This window comes from Xiphophorus couchianus, chromosome 2 (genome assembly GCF_001444195.1).
Source record: "Xiphophorus couchianus chromosome 2, X_couchianus-1.0, whole genome shotgun sequence".
Taxonomy (NCBI): domain Eukaryota; kingdom Metazoa; phylum Chordata; class Actinopteri; order Cyprinodontiformes; family Poeciliidae; genus Xiphophorus; species Xiphophorus couchianus.
The window spans coordinates 13,603,270-13,620,863 of NC_040229.1; the positions used below are offsets into that span (position 1 = coordinate 13,603,270).

Consider the following 17,594-nt stretch of genomic DNA (forward strand, 5'->3'; position numbering starts at 1 on the left):
GGTAAAATTTGAGACGATTTGTAAGATTGAAAAAGATTGTTTACCTTCACACTAAGATTAGGTTTTTCCAAATTTGCATAATTTAATTGAAGTTTAAATGTGTTGAAGATTCTGGAGACTACATGGTAGTCTACTTCCAGTGTGAAGGGGTTCTGACCAACTTGGAATATTTTTTTTTTTTTTCCAAAGGTTACCGTCTAGCCACTTCAGTTATCCTGTGACAGACCACTGCAGTAAACACCACACTTAGTGATCATGGGATCTGTTCTGCTGCCTGTTCTACACAGCCACTCATTAGAGCTGTTTCCTGTCCAGATGGCTCCTGCCCTGTCTGTTCTTTATTGAGTTGTCCATGTTTCGACTCTTCAGCCTGCTATTCTTTGGCCGTTTACATCTCCCGATATCTGGTGCAGTAAACAAACATTATTTAACTCATGACTCTTTTCTTATGCATCAGTAAAAGTCAGAAATGATCAAATTACTTTCTAAAAGCAGCATCTTGATGTTAAAAGTGTAATACGATATAATAATATAATTCCACAGAGAAACACAAGAGAGCTGTCTCTTGCAAGAGAGCAGAACTAATGAAGTTGCTCGATGGAGTGTTTGCATGTGGATCCTGGAGCTTCTCACACTAATGTAAGATCAGGGATTATCATTATCCCCCTGGGATTTTTTTGAGATTTCTACAATCTTTATGGAGGGAAACAAGTTATACTGGAAAAAGTACTGTGACTTTTGTATAAACCCAGAGTAATTTTAAATGGCTCTCATCAAAAGTGATGTTTGCTTTTCTGATTGAGATGAACTTTTCAGAAACTCCTCATAGCAGTTTGTGTATTTAGCGTTGGATGGAGTAGCTATCAGGCATTATGCGTATGTCTGTAAGGCCTAGTCAGTTTTGGGTCCAGTAACTCCTCATCATTAAGAGACATCTGTAAAACGACAGGATGACGAAAACACTGTGGGGGTTTACTGCCAGCTTGTTTGGATGGGAGTTCATGCAGCGCCATTACCTCCTCTCCTTTGTGTGCTTCTGTCTGTCTCATTGAAACAGAGGAAGAGAGAAACCCTCAGCTATGAGAGAGGCCCATTCACAGCGCTATCAATACAAGAAAATGTACTTTTCAGACTTTCTCTGGTGTGACCCGGAAGGGGGCCTGTGGATGAGAGGAGAATCTTGTTGGCAAAAGAAAAAAATGTAGTTAAGCTTTGAACTGTGTTTGTGTGATTTGAACTTTTTCCCTTGTATCCAACTCACAAAGGAATTCATTTTTGTCCTCAAAGGACATTTTTTAAAATTCTTAGTAACACAAGGAAATCAATGTGGTTAGTTAATGTTTCCATATCCACCTTTTAAAACTCTAACCTTTCAATATCAGATTTGACCAATCCTGATTCCAAACTTAATTAATCAGTACTTTGTATGTTTTTTTTTGTGCTGTTGTTGTTACAGTCTTCCTGCTATGAGCTGTAATTTCTAATTTATGAGTGGTCTAAGACAAATGTACCTCATGCAGGAGAAAAGTTGATGTTAATCAGTTTAGCTGACAAAATGATAATGAAGATGAGAGGTTTTGGTACCTGAATATCTTAGTTACACCTATATGGTCCATAAAATTGTGAGAATATGATTTGAGATCAATTTAAAACTGTATAAGACAGTGTCTATAGGTGGTCCATATATCTCTGTGATCTATATTTCTGTGCGGAAGGCAAGGTCAAGGACGTGAACGAGAAAAAAAAAGCCTTCACTGTAACTGTCTCTTTCCCTTTTTTTGAGCAAGGATCCCAGAATACCTGGATTGATTTCAGCCTAATGGCTGCACATGATAAAACACAACCAGATTTGCGTCACTGTGAAGTCTTTTGGATCCCTGCACAAACCAGGAAAACACCAGCTAAAAGTGCAGCAGCTAAATTTATTTCAAACCTCCTGTTTTTCTGGCGGATTATGTGGATTTGCATGTTTTATCCATTATTCTGCTCAAGCTGCATTTTTTTTTTTTTAATTTGTTCAGGTAATTTTAGATACTCTGTTAAATCTACATATAAGCAGAAAATCTTCATCCTCTATACTCTGCAAACATCAAAAGAATGTTGATCTGCTGCTGCATCTTTACTGCAGATACACGTTCAGTTTGACAAGTAAAAATCTCCCAAAGGAGATAATTGTGATGATTTGCTCTGTGCTTTGTGGTGGTGTATTTTGCCTCTGAGACCTTTCTTTCACACTTTTAAGCCTGATTGCTTCAACAGTCAACATTTTCATAATGCCCCGAGAAATAACTACCAAAACACAAACCAGTTATTTTGAACATCAGCCAGTGAAAAAGACTTTACACACTAAATCTCACATCATGCTTTCTGCCTCTGTCTTTTCCAGGTGTGTAGGCTGGTGCGGCCATTACACTAACCCACCAAGATGGTGGCCTTGTCATTAAAGATTTGTGTGCGGCAGTGCAATGTGGTAAAAACGATGCACTTTGAACCCTCCACCCCTGTGTATGATGCCTGCAGGATAATCAGAGAAAGAGTTCCAGAAGCCCAGTCCGGACAAGGTTAGACGATGCCCTGCGCATCTAATTTTCATGATGGAAAACTATTGCCACCAACATTTGCATACTCTCTGTCTCTCTGTGTCCCAGCCTCCGATTATGGCCTTTTCCTGTCTGACGATGATCCCAGGAAAGGAATCTGGCTCGAGTCTGGGAGAACCCTGGATTACTACATGCTGCGAAACGGAGTAAGATTACATCATATAGTCCAGGGTGGAGATCTGTCAGTGTCACTTCACATTTCTTGAAGTCATTTGTATTTTTCTAGTGGGAGCTGAAATATTTATGCCTTTCCACTTGCTAGAATCAAATGCACTTTACAGTCGGGAGGGATTAACAGAGCTCTAGATGTCATCCCACTTCCCCTCCTGTTTTTCTCAGGATGTCTTGGAGTATAAGAAGAAACAAAGGCCGCAAAAGATCAAAATGCTGGATGGTGCCATTAAAACCATCATGGTTGACGATTCAAAAACAGTCGGCGAGCTACTTGTCACGATATGCAGTAGAATAGGTGAGTGCATTTATTATGAGTTCTGTAAATTTAATATTTACTGGTGCCTTATTTTATCTTGCCACTTATTCTTGAGGAGCAGCATTTGTTAATCACATAAAGCATTTTTGTTTGTATGTTAAATCCAAATTAGGTTTTGTTTAGAGTAAAGTAGACGTGACTTATCAAGCTCAAACAAGCTTGTCTTTAACAAATACTCAAGAGCTCCCCTGAATGTTCTGTTATGTTCCATAACAGAGGATTGTCCCCTAAGCTCTATACGTCATGTCTAATAAGCTACTTCAGAGCCTAATTGGGTGAAGAAGAGAAGGATGTATATCTGGCAGAAAGCTTTACTGGAAAATGTTTGTTTAGATGAGGGCTTTCTGCTTGGCTTCTTCTCTGCGTCTCATTGTGTTTTATTTTGCTGGCTTAGTACCAGCTTTCCTTCACTTTCCGCAGCAAAATGAAGACGGGATAATAAGAGAGTGAAGTTGAACTATGAGGGTGTTTCTCTATCAGTGTAGTAATTTTTGAAGAATGTTTTTTTAAGCGTAGTGTTGTCTGAGAGTGTTTGCTTAATTTTATAGGAATTACCAACTATGAGGAATATTCGCTGATACAGGAAGTTCCCGAAGACAAGAAGGAAGAGAGTACAGGAACGCTGAAGAAAGACAGGACCCTACTACTACGAGATGAAAGAAAAATGGAGAAACTAAAAGCCAAACTCCACACGGATGATGACTGTAAGTTTCATGTTCCAGATAGCGGTAGCATTTTACATGGCCCATATGACTCACTGCCCAGGTTGACATGGATTTCGGGGTGACACACAAATTGAAGAAGTGAAAAAGTCATCTGTTATTTGCTCCCGAAATTGAGTTTTGTGTTGCTTATTTACATATCTAGTCGATTGTGAGTAGGCATCATTTTGTCCTATATGCTGTTGGCAAATATGACTGTCACTGATGGCTAATGGTGTTTTAATATTCCTGTGCCTGTTGAAGTTCTGATTCACACCTTTCTATTTCACTTTAAATAAATTTAATCTGGGTTTCATATAGTCAGTTCAAAACCTAAGGTTATAAGACTAATGTAGCTTCTAATGGATTACTATGCAGTGCACAAAGAATCTTCAAAATATTTTGGTATATGATGGAGAGCTTGGATTATTCTAAGCTCGGTTGTTTTATTCTAAACAAACGAGGACTGCCCTCTTTGTTTTGAGTTTCACAATCAAAATAAAGATTTACTAACTCTCAAACTGTGCTTAAATTCACAATATGTTCAGTGCACAATTATGCAGTTTATGTTTGTTTAGTTTAACTATTTCAATTTTACAAGTGCTCCCCTGAATGTTCAAACCTTGCCATGTTTTGAAATTCAGTAAAAACTCAAACTGTAAAATAGCCCTTTAATTTAGCACTGATAAGTCTCTCATAAACAGATGCCTGCTTTAGCGTTGCTAGACATTACCCAGTTGCAGTATTTGCAGTAATAACCTCTCTAGATTAAATTTGAAGTTTTTCATTTGTATTAATATCAATTTCTCATTTTTACACTTTTGAGTCAATTTAATAGTTAAAATCATCCAGCATTGAACTTATTTGTAAACTTAACTTATTTTTCTTTCATTTATTCGCATCTAGTAACAAATTGTATGTTTTGATTGGACAGTGAACTGGCTGGATCACAGCAGGACGTTCAGAGAGCAGGGAGTGGAAGAAAGTGAAACCTTGCTGCTCAGGCGCAAATTCTTCTATTCTGACCAGAACGTGGACTCTCGGGACCCGGTCCAGCTAAACCTGCTCTACGTTCAGGTAAACTCCATAAGGCTGCATCAATCTATTTTTGACAATTAATAATCAATTTAAACAGAGTTGGGGGTTTTTCCCCCTCAATAATAGTTAGCTCAGACACTTTGAAAAGACATATATGTTATTTTTTCAGGCACTACATATTTAAAAATATACAATTCAAGGAATTGTTTTCTTTACACTGACCTTTGTATTTGTAGTTGCATCTACTGTACATTACTTCTTAATTAGAAAGTGCAAAATTTCATTTGCCGATTTTGTGTTTTAAATAACTGCAAAAGCAACAGAATTGAGACTTCTAATTTTGTTAATGCTTTTTTTTCTTTCTTTTTTTTTTGTTTGGTTTGTTTTTGTTTCACCTTGATTGGCATCAAAGTCCAATACAGCTGCCATGAATGATATTTTTCCCATAAACAAGTCTTAGCACTTTTTGCAATTTGTATCTTCATTAAATCGTTGTTTTATGATTGGGTTAGGTTTCTTGTCATTCCCCAATCCAATGTCTGACTTCAGAGGTAATTAGAACACCTGTTAAGAAGCTGGTTTGTCCATTTTTACCAAACCCATAACAAAGGTTCAGCTGAAGGCAGCTCAAGTCATAAGGTACTTTTACCAGCAGATAATGTAACCTATTCTGTTTTTTATTCATTCTGCAGGATAGAGATTTGGATTATTTGATAACAGAATACCCCACAGCTGTTGCTATTTAAGATCAGTCTAAATAAATTACAGTTTTCAGCATAACTGCTATAGAATTTAAAAAAAAAAACACATTTGTGCTCGGGGCGTATTGAGCTGAAATGTTACAGAGAATTATTGTCATTTATACAACCTTTGAATTAATCAGCTCCCTGGTTTACACTTACATTTGTATCTGCAGTGGTTACCAAGCCTGAATCTGCTGAAGACATGCCTTGAATTAAGATTGTGCCTACAAGATGGTAGATCACCCACATATTCATGGTCTCTCAGCTGATAAGGGAAATGCTGCTGTTTGAGAAGAAATCTAACAGATTGCCAAGTTTGCCTTTTACTTGTGTTGTTGTGAGCTTTTAGCTTAGACACTGTACAATCTTCTTAAATGTTATGATTGGAACAATTTATTTACAATATAAACCACCATCTGATCACATTTTCTTTATAAGAGAGGGAAGGAGTGGAGTCCGGTGGCTCACAGTGCAGCGTGACATTGAATGCAGAGAAGCAGTTATGAATGTTGGGCTAAAAAAAAGAGAGATTTGGTATGAGAAATCTGTTTGATCTTTTTTTTTTTTTAAGATTTCCAGAAATTGTTATTGTTTGTATACTGTATATAATAAACCAAATTACATTGGGAGTTCAAAAAGTTGTACAAGACATTGAGGGATGTGTTGGCTTCAGATTTTTTAAAAATTTACAATAGTTATTAAATGCAGAGTTTGTTGAAACATTAGGCATTTTATCAGGGTCTGAGTCCTTAACTTTGTTAGTTTTGATTTGGTTGGGACAAGATCTTCTTTTTTCACAGTACATTTGCAAAACAAATTAATTAAATGTTTACCTGCATTGGAAAACTTTAGTGTTAGATGACAAAAAGGTATTTTATCTGATTGATGTGAAAAACAGAACAATCTGTTCATCGCTCGGTCTTTTATCCTCTGCTTGTGAAAGATTGGACTGTGGAAGGTAAAAGTTCCTGGAGTGAAACCAAGTCACTTGAGGAGATTCCTCTCCTCAGCAACACTATTTGGTTCATAGTGTTATCAGGCCAGAAGGCTCAGATGGTTCTGGGTCATGATCTATAATCTCATGAATAAGGAATAGAATAAACGTTCTTCACTACCACAGAGCGGAGTAGCACCACATCCATCCATCTCCTACTCCATTCTACCATCACTATTTCATCATCTGTTGAGCCAGGCCCCTGACCTCACCTAACAGATGGTTTACATGGCACCCAACCTCAACCTCAACATTCCTTCTCACAAGTGGTGGACCCAGGTTTAGGGGGCTTCCTGTTGGCCGCTGAACAGGCTGATCTCAGTTAAACTCCTAGAGTCAAATCTCTACAAACCGCTGCATGTTGTTGGGGCAACCCCATTCCACTCCATCCAACCTTTGTGGTCCCGATACCAGAACGGTACCCCTGTCTTGCTAATCTGGACAACAATCACCAAATTCTATTATCTCCCTTTGTTGAGAAGCTAACATTGGCAGGACTGACTTTAATCTAATTACTAATTACTAATTACTGATTCACAAATGTGTGAATTTGTGATATGCACTGATTGCTGAACTACCAAGTTATTAGTTTTTGGTGTTTTTATCAAGTTGTTTTAAGGTCAAAACTGTAAGTTACAGAAAGCTAAAGGGCTTTATGAGCACTGTCAATTCAAGGAGACATTTTTATTTTGTATATATTTTTACTGAGATTTGACTTAAGACAATATTTTGGCTACTTTCAAGTTTAAATATTTAGGTCTAAGAATGCAGATTTAAATTATATCATAAAAGGTTTATAGTATTCATCTTTTTTTCATTCTGTACATTGCTTCTTATGTTATAACATACAGTAGATACGCTGTAAAAGCATCCCATGTGCAAAGAGTACCTTAAAGCCTTCCTGAAAGAAAGAAAACCCCAAAACTCTCTCCAACATGAAATATGTATGGATACAGCTCGAAGGCTGTCTGTTATATTGACACTACTCTGCAACTTTTTTAGAGTGATCTGATATAACAGAAGACTTCCTCATACAAAACCTTTCTGAAAGAAATACTTAGACATTGCTGACCTCTCTGTCAACAGATACATCTGATTCACTTGACCCTACCAGGACAGAACTTTCTGCCATCCAGACCTTTTCTTTTACTGATGGAAGAGCATTTTTTTTGTTTGGACCTGGTGTGGTCATCGGATGGTTCTAGTAGAGGAGCAAGTAGAATCTCGTATTGCGAATCCAAATGTGCTGTTCACACAAGCTTAATTTGTGAAATTTTAAACAAAAGTGCATATTCCAACTTTCTGAAAAGTTACTCCCTAATAAGCAATCTGCCCCCCTTTTGTGAAAATAAATGAGTGAAATAAGTTTTCTATCCTCCTTTCAGCCACTCTCATCAATCTGAAGAAAAGTTTTCTCACACTTCACCATCTGCTGTGAGATACTTTGAGAGGTTTCTTGCTTGCCAGCGGGTTTGAACTCACCACACAACATCTCAATGAGATGAAGAGCCGAGCTTTGACTCCACGTTCTTAACTCCCAGCCCGTTCTTGTGAATTTACTGGTATATTTAGGGTAATTGTCATGTTGTAGGAGCCAGTTCTGTTGATTTTGCTTGACATATTTTGCGTACAGTTTCACATTTTCCTCAAGTTCCCTCTTACACATGATAGAATTCATGATGATGATGGGCAGGGCCAACTTCTTTTAGCATCTTCCGGTATTCTTTCAGGGGAGATTTGCTGGACATTCCGACCTGGACATGTTTGAAGTTGCTTTAAATGTTCTCATTTTAGACTATTTTCTGCACAGTAAAATGACAGATTTCAAATTATTTTGAAACTTCTTTAAATTCCTCATCTAGAATCTTTTTGTCTGGAGGTCGATAACAGTTCCGGAGTTTTTGTTCCAACAGTCAAGAGGACTAAAAGTCTGAGTTCCAAACATGACAATATTAAAACCTAGTGAATAACTATGTTCTATTCATCATCACCTTAATACACATATCTGGAATTTTAGCCATTTTAGGTAGAAATAAATGTGGGGGTTTCCTCATGTATTATTCAATAGAAAGGACTTTTCTTTGGATTTAGTTTGAGAATATTACTATTCTATTTCGGTATTGGTTAAATTTATATTGGATATACATTTGTCCAGATATGTTAAGCCATGTATGCCCACTCTCATAGGGTGCCTTAGCTTTTTCCTAACTGTACAGTGTGTACTATATAATCTTCAATTCAGTCCTTGTTTTCCCTTTCTGCTTCTCTTACTTGCTGTTTCCATCCCTTCCAGTTTGCCCATCTTCACTCTCTCTCTGTTTCGCACTCATTCTGACACAGTTCCACACATCCCCACCCTCTCACGCTGGCACACATTACGGCACTATGTGCGCATCATGGTCTCCTCGCAGCACACTCATATTTCCTTTCACAACAACAGCTCCGCCCCCTGCCCTCCCATGCTCTTTCCCATCTATCTTTCCGTTGTTCTGTCTCTCACACACAGTTGGATTGTTGCACAGATCACAGAGACTATTCACATGGCTGTGGTACTAATTTGTCACTGTGTTAAAAGAACCAAATAGAAACAGAGGAGAGAAAATCTTTTAAAAAAGTGGAATATCTGAATGTGTTTACTGACTTTTTAATTTTTTATTTACTTTTTCAGAATTCCCATTTCTTAGAAATTCATTCAGACTTTTGATTGTCTGATCTCTGGTTTACATGAATCTTTGACTTGCCAGTAGACTGCCGGATTTAGCCAAATTTTTAACTCTACGAGCTGATCTAAAAACTTTGTTCAAAGCATTTTTTCTGGGCTTTATGCCAAAAGAATTTGACTATTTTTCTCAAGCAAATAAAAATGATGACATTGTTGACATATTAAATTAGATTGACAGCTAACACGGTTAGCGTGTTTAACTTTATTAACTATAACAAAACCGTCCTTGTATTCCTCTGAGAAAGTTGATCAGATTCATCCAAATCCAGCATGTTCCATGGCAAACAGTAAGTGACAAATGAGCACCTGAACTGACTGTTCCTTTCTCACCCTTCCTGTTATCTTCTTAATGTCCTATTATAATTACATATTAGACACTTGCGGATTGGTCAGTTAGTCAATATGACTCATGTTGGAGTAGGTGGTGTGAGAATTGATGCTGGATGTTTTTGTCTGAAAGGAGCAAAAACAATGTGAGCTGTTTTTATAAGTTTTTGATGCTCTTACCTCTCTCTGCATAATATTTAATACAAGTATTTCTTGATTTGAGAATATTAGAGTCATTGGGGCTGTGTTCATATGGTCACCTACTTGACACTGACATAATCTATTTCTTTCTGGTGCATACAAGGTTAAAATACAAGGTTAGTATAAAAATGTAACTAATTACTATTTGGTAAAAGGTCTCTTCTCAAGCTACACCTCAGCCATACATTATTTACAGCAATCAACAAGGTTTTGTCAGAATTCTTTCTGGGTTTTCAACAACTTTCATCAGCATTCTTCTGACATGAACCCAGTTTTTAACCATAGTATGATGATGTCACCACCGTCTGACAATTGCTACAATCTTTCATAGTTCAAAAAATTATATTGACTCCTCAAAACACTCTTTTTGTTATTTTTGCCAAGAAGCCAAACATTTGTCCAGTGAATCATATTTATGATTCAACTGACTTAACAGTCAAAATAAAGTTTTGAGAGAGTTTCTGTATTCAGGCTTTGGTACAAAACAAAAATTCAGAGAAACATTAAAATAACTTATAGAGACAAGGTAAAAGAGGCAGCAAAGTGTTACAAATAAAATTAAAATCCATCTTCAGCAAAAGAGGTATTAATGAAACCTTTTCCTCCTTACGTTCACATCATCTCAAAAATATTATCCCATTGCTTTTGAATATTACCAGAACACTGTTGGCTCATATGCACATTTTGTTGTACTTACGCAGTATCATATTTAGCAACACAGATGAAGTCATGCAAACTATTCACTAGGGGGCTGAGACTCTACATTACTGCAATACTTTGGGCTCTAAAGATTGTAATGAAAGCAAATCTGCAGCCAGTAAATAATGCTGTGGCATGTATTCTTTAAAGGTGTGTCAGCGAAGCCTGCAGGGACTTAAGATAGCATCAACTACAGATCTAGCAAAGCAGTAGATACTAATTACTTACATTTATTATTCCACCAATCTTCTTGCTTTCAAAGATAAGAGGTGTTAAAGCAGCACAAGTAATTTTTTTTTATAACATGGTGGTGAAATACATTGAAAATGTCGGTTAAAAACCAGAGATGGAGAAGTAAAATGTGTTTTGGAAATATGTAGGGGACGCACTCTGGAATAGCCACTTTTGCAAGTCTTTATGGTGTTAAATGTTTTACTCACAAATTGCAGCTCCTCTTCTGATATTCAAATATCTACTTGATCATAATCTTGGGGTTTCATAGTTTTAAATCCAACTTAAATTAACATTTTGCTTCTTGTAAACTCCCATTATTTTTAAATTTCAAGATCAGAGAAAACCTTTGTACTGTAAACTGACACCTAAAGCAACTGATAGGGTTTCCTTACCAAAGATTATATGACCAACTGACTTTGATTCTACAATACATGTGGAGGGATGTATGCAGTTCAATCTGAATGTGACTGGATTGATTTAGCAATAACTTGATTAATTTGAACTGAATTTTGAACAAAGAGGTCTCAATCTGTTGGAAGACGGATCTGTTTGCCATTGAAAGTGTCCTGGGAGGATGTGTTTCATGATTCAGTGGAATATAAATAAAATTGAAATGAGCTACATTATAATGAATTGAACTGTCCAGAAATCAAGACAGATAAGTGTTCCTATTTTCTCATTTTCATTTTTTAGCAGAACAGTCTTTAGTGTTGCAATATCATCCACAGATCTGTAATCTAACAAAGTTCAATTATTCAACACGTTTTTACCATTTTCTAAGCATATTTGATTCTTTGAAAATATTTCAGCAAAGTAAGAGAAGACAATAGGATCAACATATTACTAATAATGCCATCAACCGTCATGTGATTCATTTGACATATTCTTCTCTTTGCAATCATTTATTTTTGTAAAAGTATTTCAGTCTTTGCTCTGCTTGGTCGTGGTGTGCTGGTTGACCTCAGTGCTGGCGCCTTAGGCAGACTGTGTGTGTCACGGATCCTGATGTCTTATGCTTCACTCCTAATCATGCAGCTTGGTGAAAATGTTTTAAGATTCTGTCCTTACTGCCTTGCCTTGTCATTGCAAACCTTCGTATTAACCTGGATAATTTTAAGGTATCAAAATTCTTTTGAGTACAATAAACATTTGTTGTAGCTTTCAGCTATTTGCGTTAATATTTTCACAGGTATTCATTGTGACTGTATACGTTCTGACACATCTCAGCAAGTATTTTTATCACCTGCTGTGAAACACAACCTACATCTAGTGAACCTGCTCTGCGGCTACTTTCACTCCTCCAACCTCAATAACTAATCAAGCCAAGTTTAATTTTCTAGCTTTTAATCATCATACTAAATGAACACATATCACAGCATAAGTTTTAATTAACCTCCTCATAATCACAGCCCAGAATGCATACTAATCAGCCTACATCAGTTTTTACTTCTTGTATAAGTATTATTTTTAGAAATTGAAAATATCAATATTTATATCACATTTATCTAACTGTTCCTGTGCGGTTTAGTAATATTTTTTTCTAAAAAATACAGAGACTCTAACTGTAATTTATACTTAAAGGCATCCTTCATCTATTTTTTTTTTCTGAATCACATTAGTTACCTATTTTTTACCATCAATATTTTAGCTTCAAAAACCTGGACTCATTTTAAAAAAAAGAAAGAAAACGTGATAGACCAATATGAAAAGTTCATTACTGTGAAATGGAAGGAAAATGATAGTATAAAACATGTATTAAAAATAAAAATCTGAAACGTGTGATGTGTATTTGCATTCAGCTCCCCTGAGTCAAAATGTAGCCCCTTTTACTGCAGTTTCATCTACAAATGCTCTGGGGTGTGCCTCTACCAGCTTTGCACATCTAGAGACTGACCATTTTTGCCTGTTGTTTTTGAAAAAAATAGGTTAATCTCAGCCTGATTGGATAGAAAGGATTTGTCAAAATCTGTTTTTTTTTTTTTTTTTTCTTCAGTCCCACAGATTCTCAACTGGTTTTATATCTGAATTTAGCCTTGGCCATTCTAACACAGGAACATGCTTTGTTCTAACATGAATATAGAATATGCCTGTAGCTGCATGTTTAGGGTCTTTGTCCAACTGGGAGTTGAACCTAGCAACACCCTGCCCCAAATTTGTGGTGTGCATTACTAATTTAGTGGTGTCATAGTCAAGGGCAGTAAATTTATTATTTGTAGTTATGAAAATAAAAACAGTTTATTTGCTTTCATTCATAACATAAAATCTTTTTAGAATACCTAAAAATATGGGGAAGTACAAATACACAATGAGTTAAAAAATGCAAAAATTTTGAGATGTATGAATACATTTTAGAAGCTTTGTTTTTTTCTCTTCACATATTTTTCCCAATGTTTTTTGTTTTATTTGCTAAATAATTTTCAAAGCAGTTTGTACTCTGTCTGCAAGTCATACTTGCTGCAAAATGAGTGTCTCCTATTATTCCTAGCCTCTTAATTTGTGTAACCCCTTCTAGTGATCAGTGCATATCAGTGCGAAAGGACTAATTTTAGCACATCTTCTTATGTTTGCCAAGAGCTTATGTGCTTCACAGTGAATTGCACTCGCGAAGGACATGATTGTGAGGAGAGGACATTGTTGTCCTCATTACAGCAGTAAGCTGCTGCTTAGGCTTTTATTGATGCAACAGGACGTAAGAATGAGCTGAGTCCACGCTGTGCACTGACATGCCAATGCTAAAAGCATAGATAGAGTCTCCCTCACTGTCAGCATGGCCTCTCAGCTTTTGAGGCCATTAAATTTGCAGCAGTGAACAAGAAAGGGAGAGTGAAGGAGAGCTGACTGCCCCCTGGAGAAACCAACGCACAGGGGAAACATTTGAAACGTGTCAACAAAGGCTTTTCTCTCCCCATCAAATTTGGAAGATATTGTAAAGAGTGTGGCTTTGAGACATGCCTCCTTTGCTAGCCAGGAAGAAAATTTCTTAATTAATTAATTTTCTTTGGAATTTAATTGGGGACCGACTGTTCTATAGAAAGACAATACAGTATAGCACCATGTGCATTTCTCATCATAATGTAAGTGAAAATACAATTTTCCACAGATTGTGGTCTGATTTTACATTGTACACCTACACAACGTATTGTATAATTGTGAAGTGGATGAAATATGATGCACCCCTTTGAAATATATTTTACAGATAAAAAATCTGAAAAGTGTGGTGTGCATTTTCTGTTCAGCAGCCCTCCTGGAGCTGTGTATCTCCACAACTCCTCAAAGAAGCAGCCAAGGGCCTCTTGACTGCTTCATTGACTAATTCTCTCTTTGCCCTGGCTGTTTGTTTTCATGGAAAGTGATAGATACAGGTGGAGAATCTCACAATTGCACAATCTTCAGACCAGATTGCCTCTAAGTCATTCATAGAGGGGCTTCTTTTAGAGTTCTGTTGAATGAATTTAGGATGGTACTGATGCTTTTTTAGTATTTTTTTATTTTTTTCATGAGATGTGTGTCTCATCTAATCCCTCTCTGTCCTTGTGTCTCCTCCAGGCTAGGGATGATATATTGAATGGATCCCACCCTGTTTCCTTTGACAAAGCCTGTGAGTTTGCAGGGATACAGGCTCAGATCCAGTTTGGACCCCACGTGGAGCACAAACACAAGCCTGGATTCCTGGAGTAAGATTTTCTCATTTAAAAGATTAGTTTAAGCCACCATTCAGGAAAAGAAGAAGAAAAAAAACAATGTTAGTGTTTATTTATTTATTTTTTTATGTTCAGCTCAGAGCTGTATGGTAGTTATCGTCTCCTTCAGTACACACTCTTACCGCAGGGATTTCCTGCAGTGGAAAGCTCACGGCTGATGTCAGCTCTTACAACTGTTTTCTGAAACATAGATACAAAGAATGACCTCATATTTGAAGGTATGTTAAAAGGAAGGGAACTGGCTGCCTGCTAACTGAGTAACTATGCAAACATTCAATTTATCTTTCCAGCCTGAAAGAGTTCCTCCCTAAAGAGTACATCAAGCAACGAGGGTCTGAGAAGAAAATATTCCAAGTATGTGTTGAGTGTCATAAGTGTTGCATTTCTGAAATATATTGTCTTCAGAACTCCTCAGAAATTCCAGCTATTTTGTCAATCAAGAAACTACTCACATAAAATGTAGACCACAGCATTTAAAAACTGTTTTGCAATGTCGTAACTGTTGTTTTCTTCCAGGAACATAAAAACTGTGGAGAAATGTCAGAAATCGAAGGCAAAGTGAAGTATGTGAAGCTTGCCAGGTCTCTGCCAACATATGGAGTGTCCTTCTTCCTCGTCAAGGTAAGAGCTAAAATATTGCGAAATCAATCCATGAAAGTTTTAAATATGTGCAAAAAATTATTTTCACTCATACTTTGCATTTTTCAAATTATTTTGTAGCTCAAGATATATTTATTACTGTTTTTAATCATTACTGTGCTTTGCCGCAGTGGATGAAAGTATCTTGCAAAAGTAGTCATACAACTACACCTTGGCCACATTTTTTCATGTTAAAATCACAAATATCAATGGATTTTTCTCTATTGAGATTTCATGTGAAGACCAAGAAAGAGAGATTTATAACTCCGGTGGAAAAATCTGTCTACGGGAAAATTACTAATCAAGCACTTCCACATTTTGGCCTTGTGGAAGAATGACAAGAAGAAAGTTACTGTTGAAAGAAATCCATAAGAGTTCCTATTTGCTGGTTGGATTTAGCTAAGACCAAAACATAGCTTTTTTGACCTTTGGATTTTCCTTAGGAAGGAAAGGGAATCTAGTCATAGGTAAAAAGGAGACAGAAGGAGGTAAACACAGGGCAATCCTGTAAACAAAGGCATAATCATGTGTTGCAATTGTCCAATCACAGTCCAGCCTAAATTTGTGGCAAGAACTGAAAGCTGATGTTCACAGACACTCTCAATTCAAAATGACTAAGCTGAAGTACTTTTATAAACCACAGGCAAAGTGTTCAATCTCTAGAGATGCAACGCTGGTATGGACATACCACAAAATATATTTATTATACTTGATATATTATATAAGGAGGAAAAAAAGAAAATTAGTTTTCTTCCACTTCACAACTGTGCATTGCTTTGTGCTGATCAATCACATAAAACCCTATGTGATTGACCACATACGGTTTTGGGTTGAATACTTTTACTTTTTCTTTGTCAATAGGTTTTTGCCATGCATTCTGTTTGTGTTTCAGGTGTTTACTTTTAATTAGCATAATAAATAATCTTGTTAAAGATTAAGTTTAACAGGTGGGATTACATCGTTCATTGTAATCCAGACCAAATATATACAGTAGATAATGCCAGAGTTGTCATGTTATTGTAATTGACCAGTGCCAGTTAAGCGTAGGCATGTAATGTCACTATTGCAGCAACCGTCCGCTATGATTATGAAGTATTAGATACTCTCTGTGATAGCCTGTGTGCTTAAACAGGTATGGAGGCAAGCTGGCAAATAGAATAAGCCTTCTATTTATTACGTCAAATAGAAGGCTTATGAGTAGAAGCTTGTAACAATAGCTGTTCTGTTCTGCTCTAGTTTTATAGTGGAAGTGGAATGGAAACACAGCAAATGAACAGAATAAAGTTTGCAAGCAAACGAGTGTTTTCTGACAGCACTCCCATTTTGTCACATATTTGTGAAATAAAGGGGGCAAAGCCAGAAGGAGCATAGTTTTGATGGATAATAAATTACATTTTTAGCTTGATGGTTAAAGCTCACGGCTGGGTTCAAGCAATTTGTCTGTATGCTGTGATGGAAACGTGTATGCACAAGCGCTGCCTGTGTTCAAAGGGAAGAGGTAGTGATGGAGATTTCAAGACTCTGCTAAATAATTTACTCTCGCTGCACTCAGCTGTTGATGTTTGCAAAAAGAAAAGCGCAGGCCTGGCATTGTTGGAGTGTTTTTCTGGAACCCGCCATTTCTCATCTGTGAGTCTTTAATCACTGCAGTTTTTCAGAGGCCAAAAGCTTTGTATTGTAAACACACAAACACAAAGAGGAAAAAAAATTACAGTTCCCGAAAGTAATTGCACTCATTCAGTTATGTGTGCTAAATGTAGGTTTGCTGCAGTCATGTGTGCTGGTGTGTATGCTGTAATGCCTTAATTGCATTTTCTTGCTCAGGCATGTTAATCTAAATGACACAATAAATCATTTTTCCACTTTAAATTAGAAAGGAACTGTTTGAATGAAGCCTTGAAAATTATGATGTTTAAATAATGGAACCTGAAACAATCAACGCTTGCATAAATATGGAAAGGACACTAGTATAATGTTATCTGCCCTTGGGTTTAAGGGCCCTCCAAATAAGATGTGTTCTGGGTTTGTGCTATTGTCTAAAGTTCTGACCCTGTGATAAAGCGAAACGAATGTTTCCCTCTTTCTATATATATACAGCATATATATAAATAAATATGACCTTTGCATCTCCACCACACTGCTAATTTTTTCATCTTCTCCACCTCTGAAGGGCAGCTAAGTTTACGTTCAGTGTTTGAAGTGAGTTGTGATAGATTTTCAGTGGGCAGCAGAGCTGGTGGAGGCTCCATGCTGCTGTGCTGACAGTGACTTAAACCTTTGGAGACCCTGTTCAATAAAGCAGCAGTTAAACAAGCCAGAGCAGTTCGGGTCACTTCGCAGCTTCCCTCCCCCACTTCAACCATTTGAAGCTCAGAGAAACAGATCCAACATCTGTATTACAGCAGCAGCAGCTGAATGGCACCAGTATTTTTGCATTTTTATCTTGCATGAATCATCTGTGTAGGTGTCTAGCTGAGTTGGGTTTTTTTTCTCTTTTTTGACTGA

The 17,594-nt window shown here is 36.8% G+C and overlaps 1 protein-coding gene across 6 annotated transcripts in view; it reads left to right on the top strand.

Moving 5' to 3' along the window:
- tln2b (talin 2b) overlaps window positions 1–17,594 on the top strand; it is a 102,352-nt gene that overhangs the window by 35,462 nt on the left and 49,296 nt on the right. For all 6 annotated transcript variants that reach the window (XM_028044138.1, XM_028044153.1, XM_028044161.1 and 3 more), the window contains exons 2-9: window positions 2,387–2,561; window positions 2,649–2,746; window positions 2,940–3,069; window positions 3,639–3,794; window positions 4,726–4,868; window positions 14,296–14,423; window positions 14,741–14,804; window positions 14,967–15,071. In XM_028044138.1, coding sequence (XP_027899939.1) covers window positions 2,426–2,561; window positions 2,649–2,746; window positions 2,940–3,069; window positions 3,639–3,794; window positions 4,726–4,868; window positions 14,296–14,423; window positions 14,741–14,804; window positions 14,967–15,071 — 960 coding nt within the window. In that variant the 5' untranslated portion in view covers window positions 2,387–2,425. The remainder of the gene's footprint in view (window positions 1–2,386; window positions 2,562–2,648; window positions 2,747–2,939; window positions 3,070–3,638; window positions 3,795–4,725; window positions 4,869–14,295; window positions 14,424–14,740; window positions 14,805–14,966; window positions 15,072–17,594) is intronic.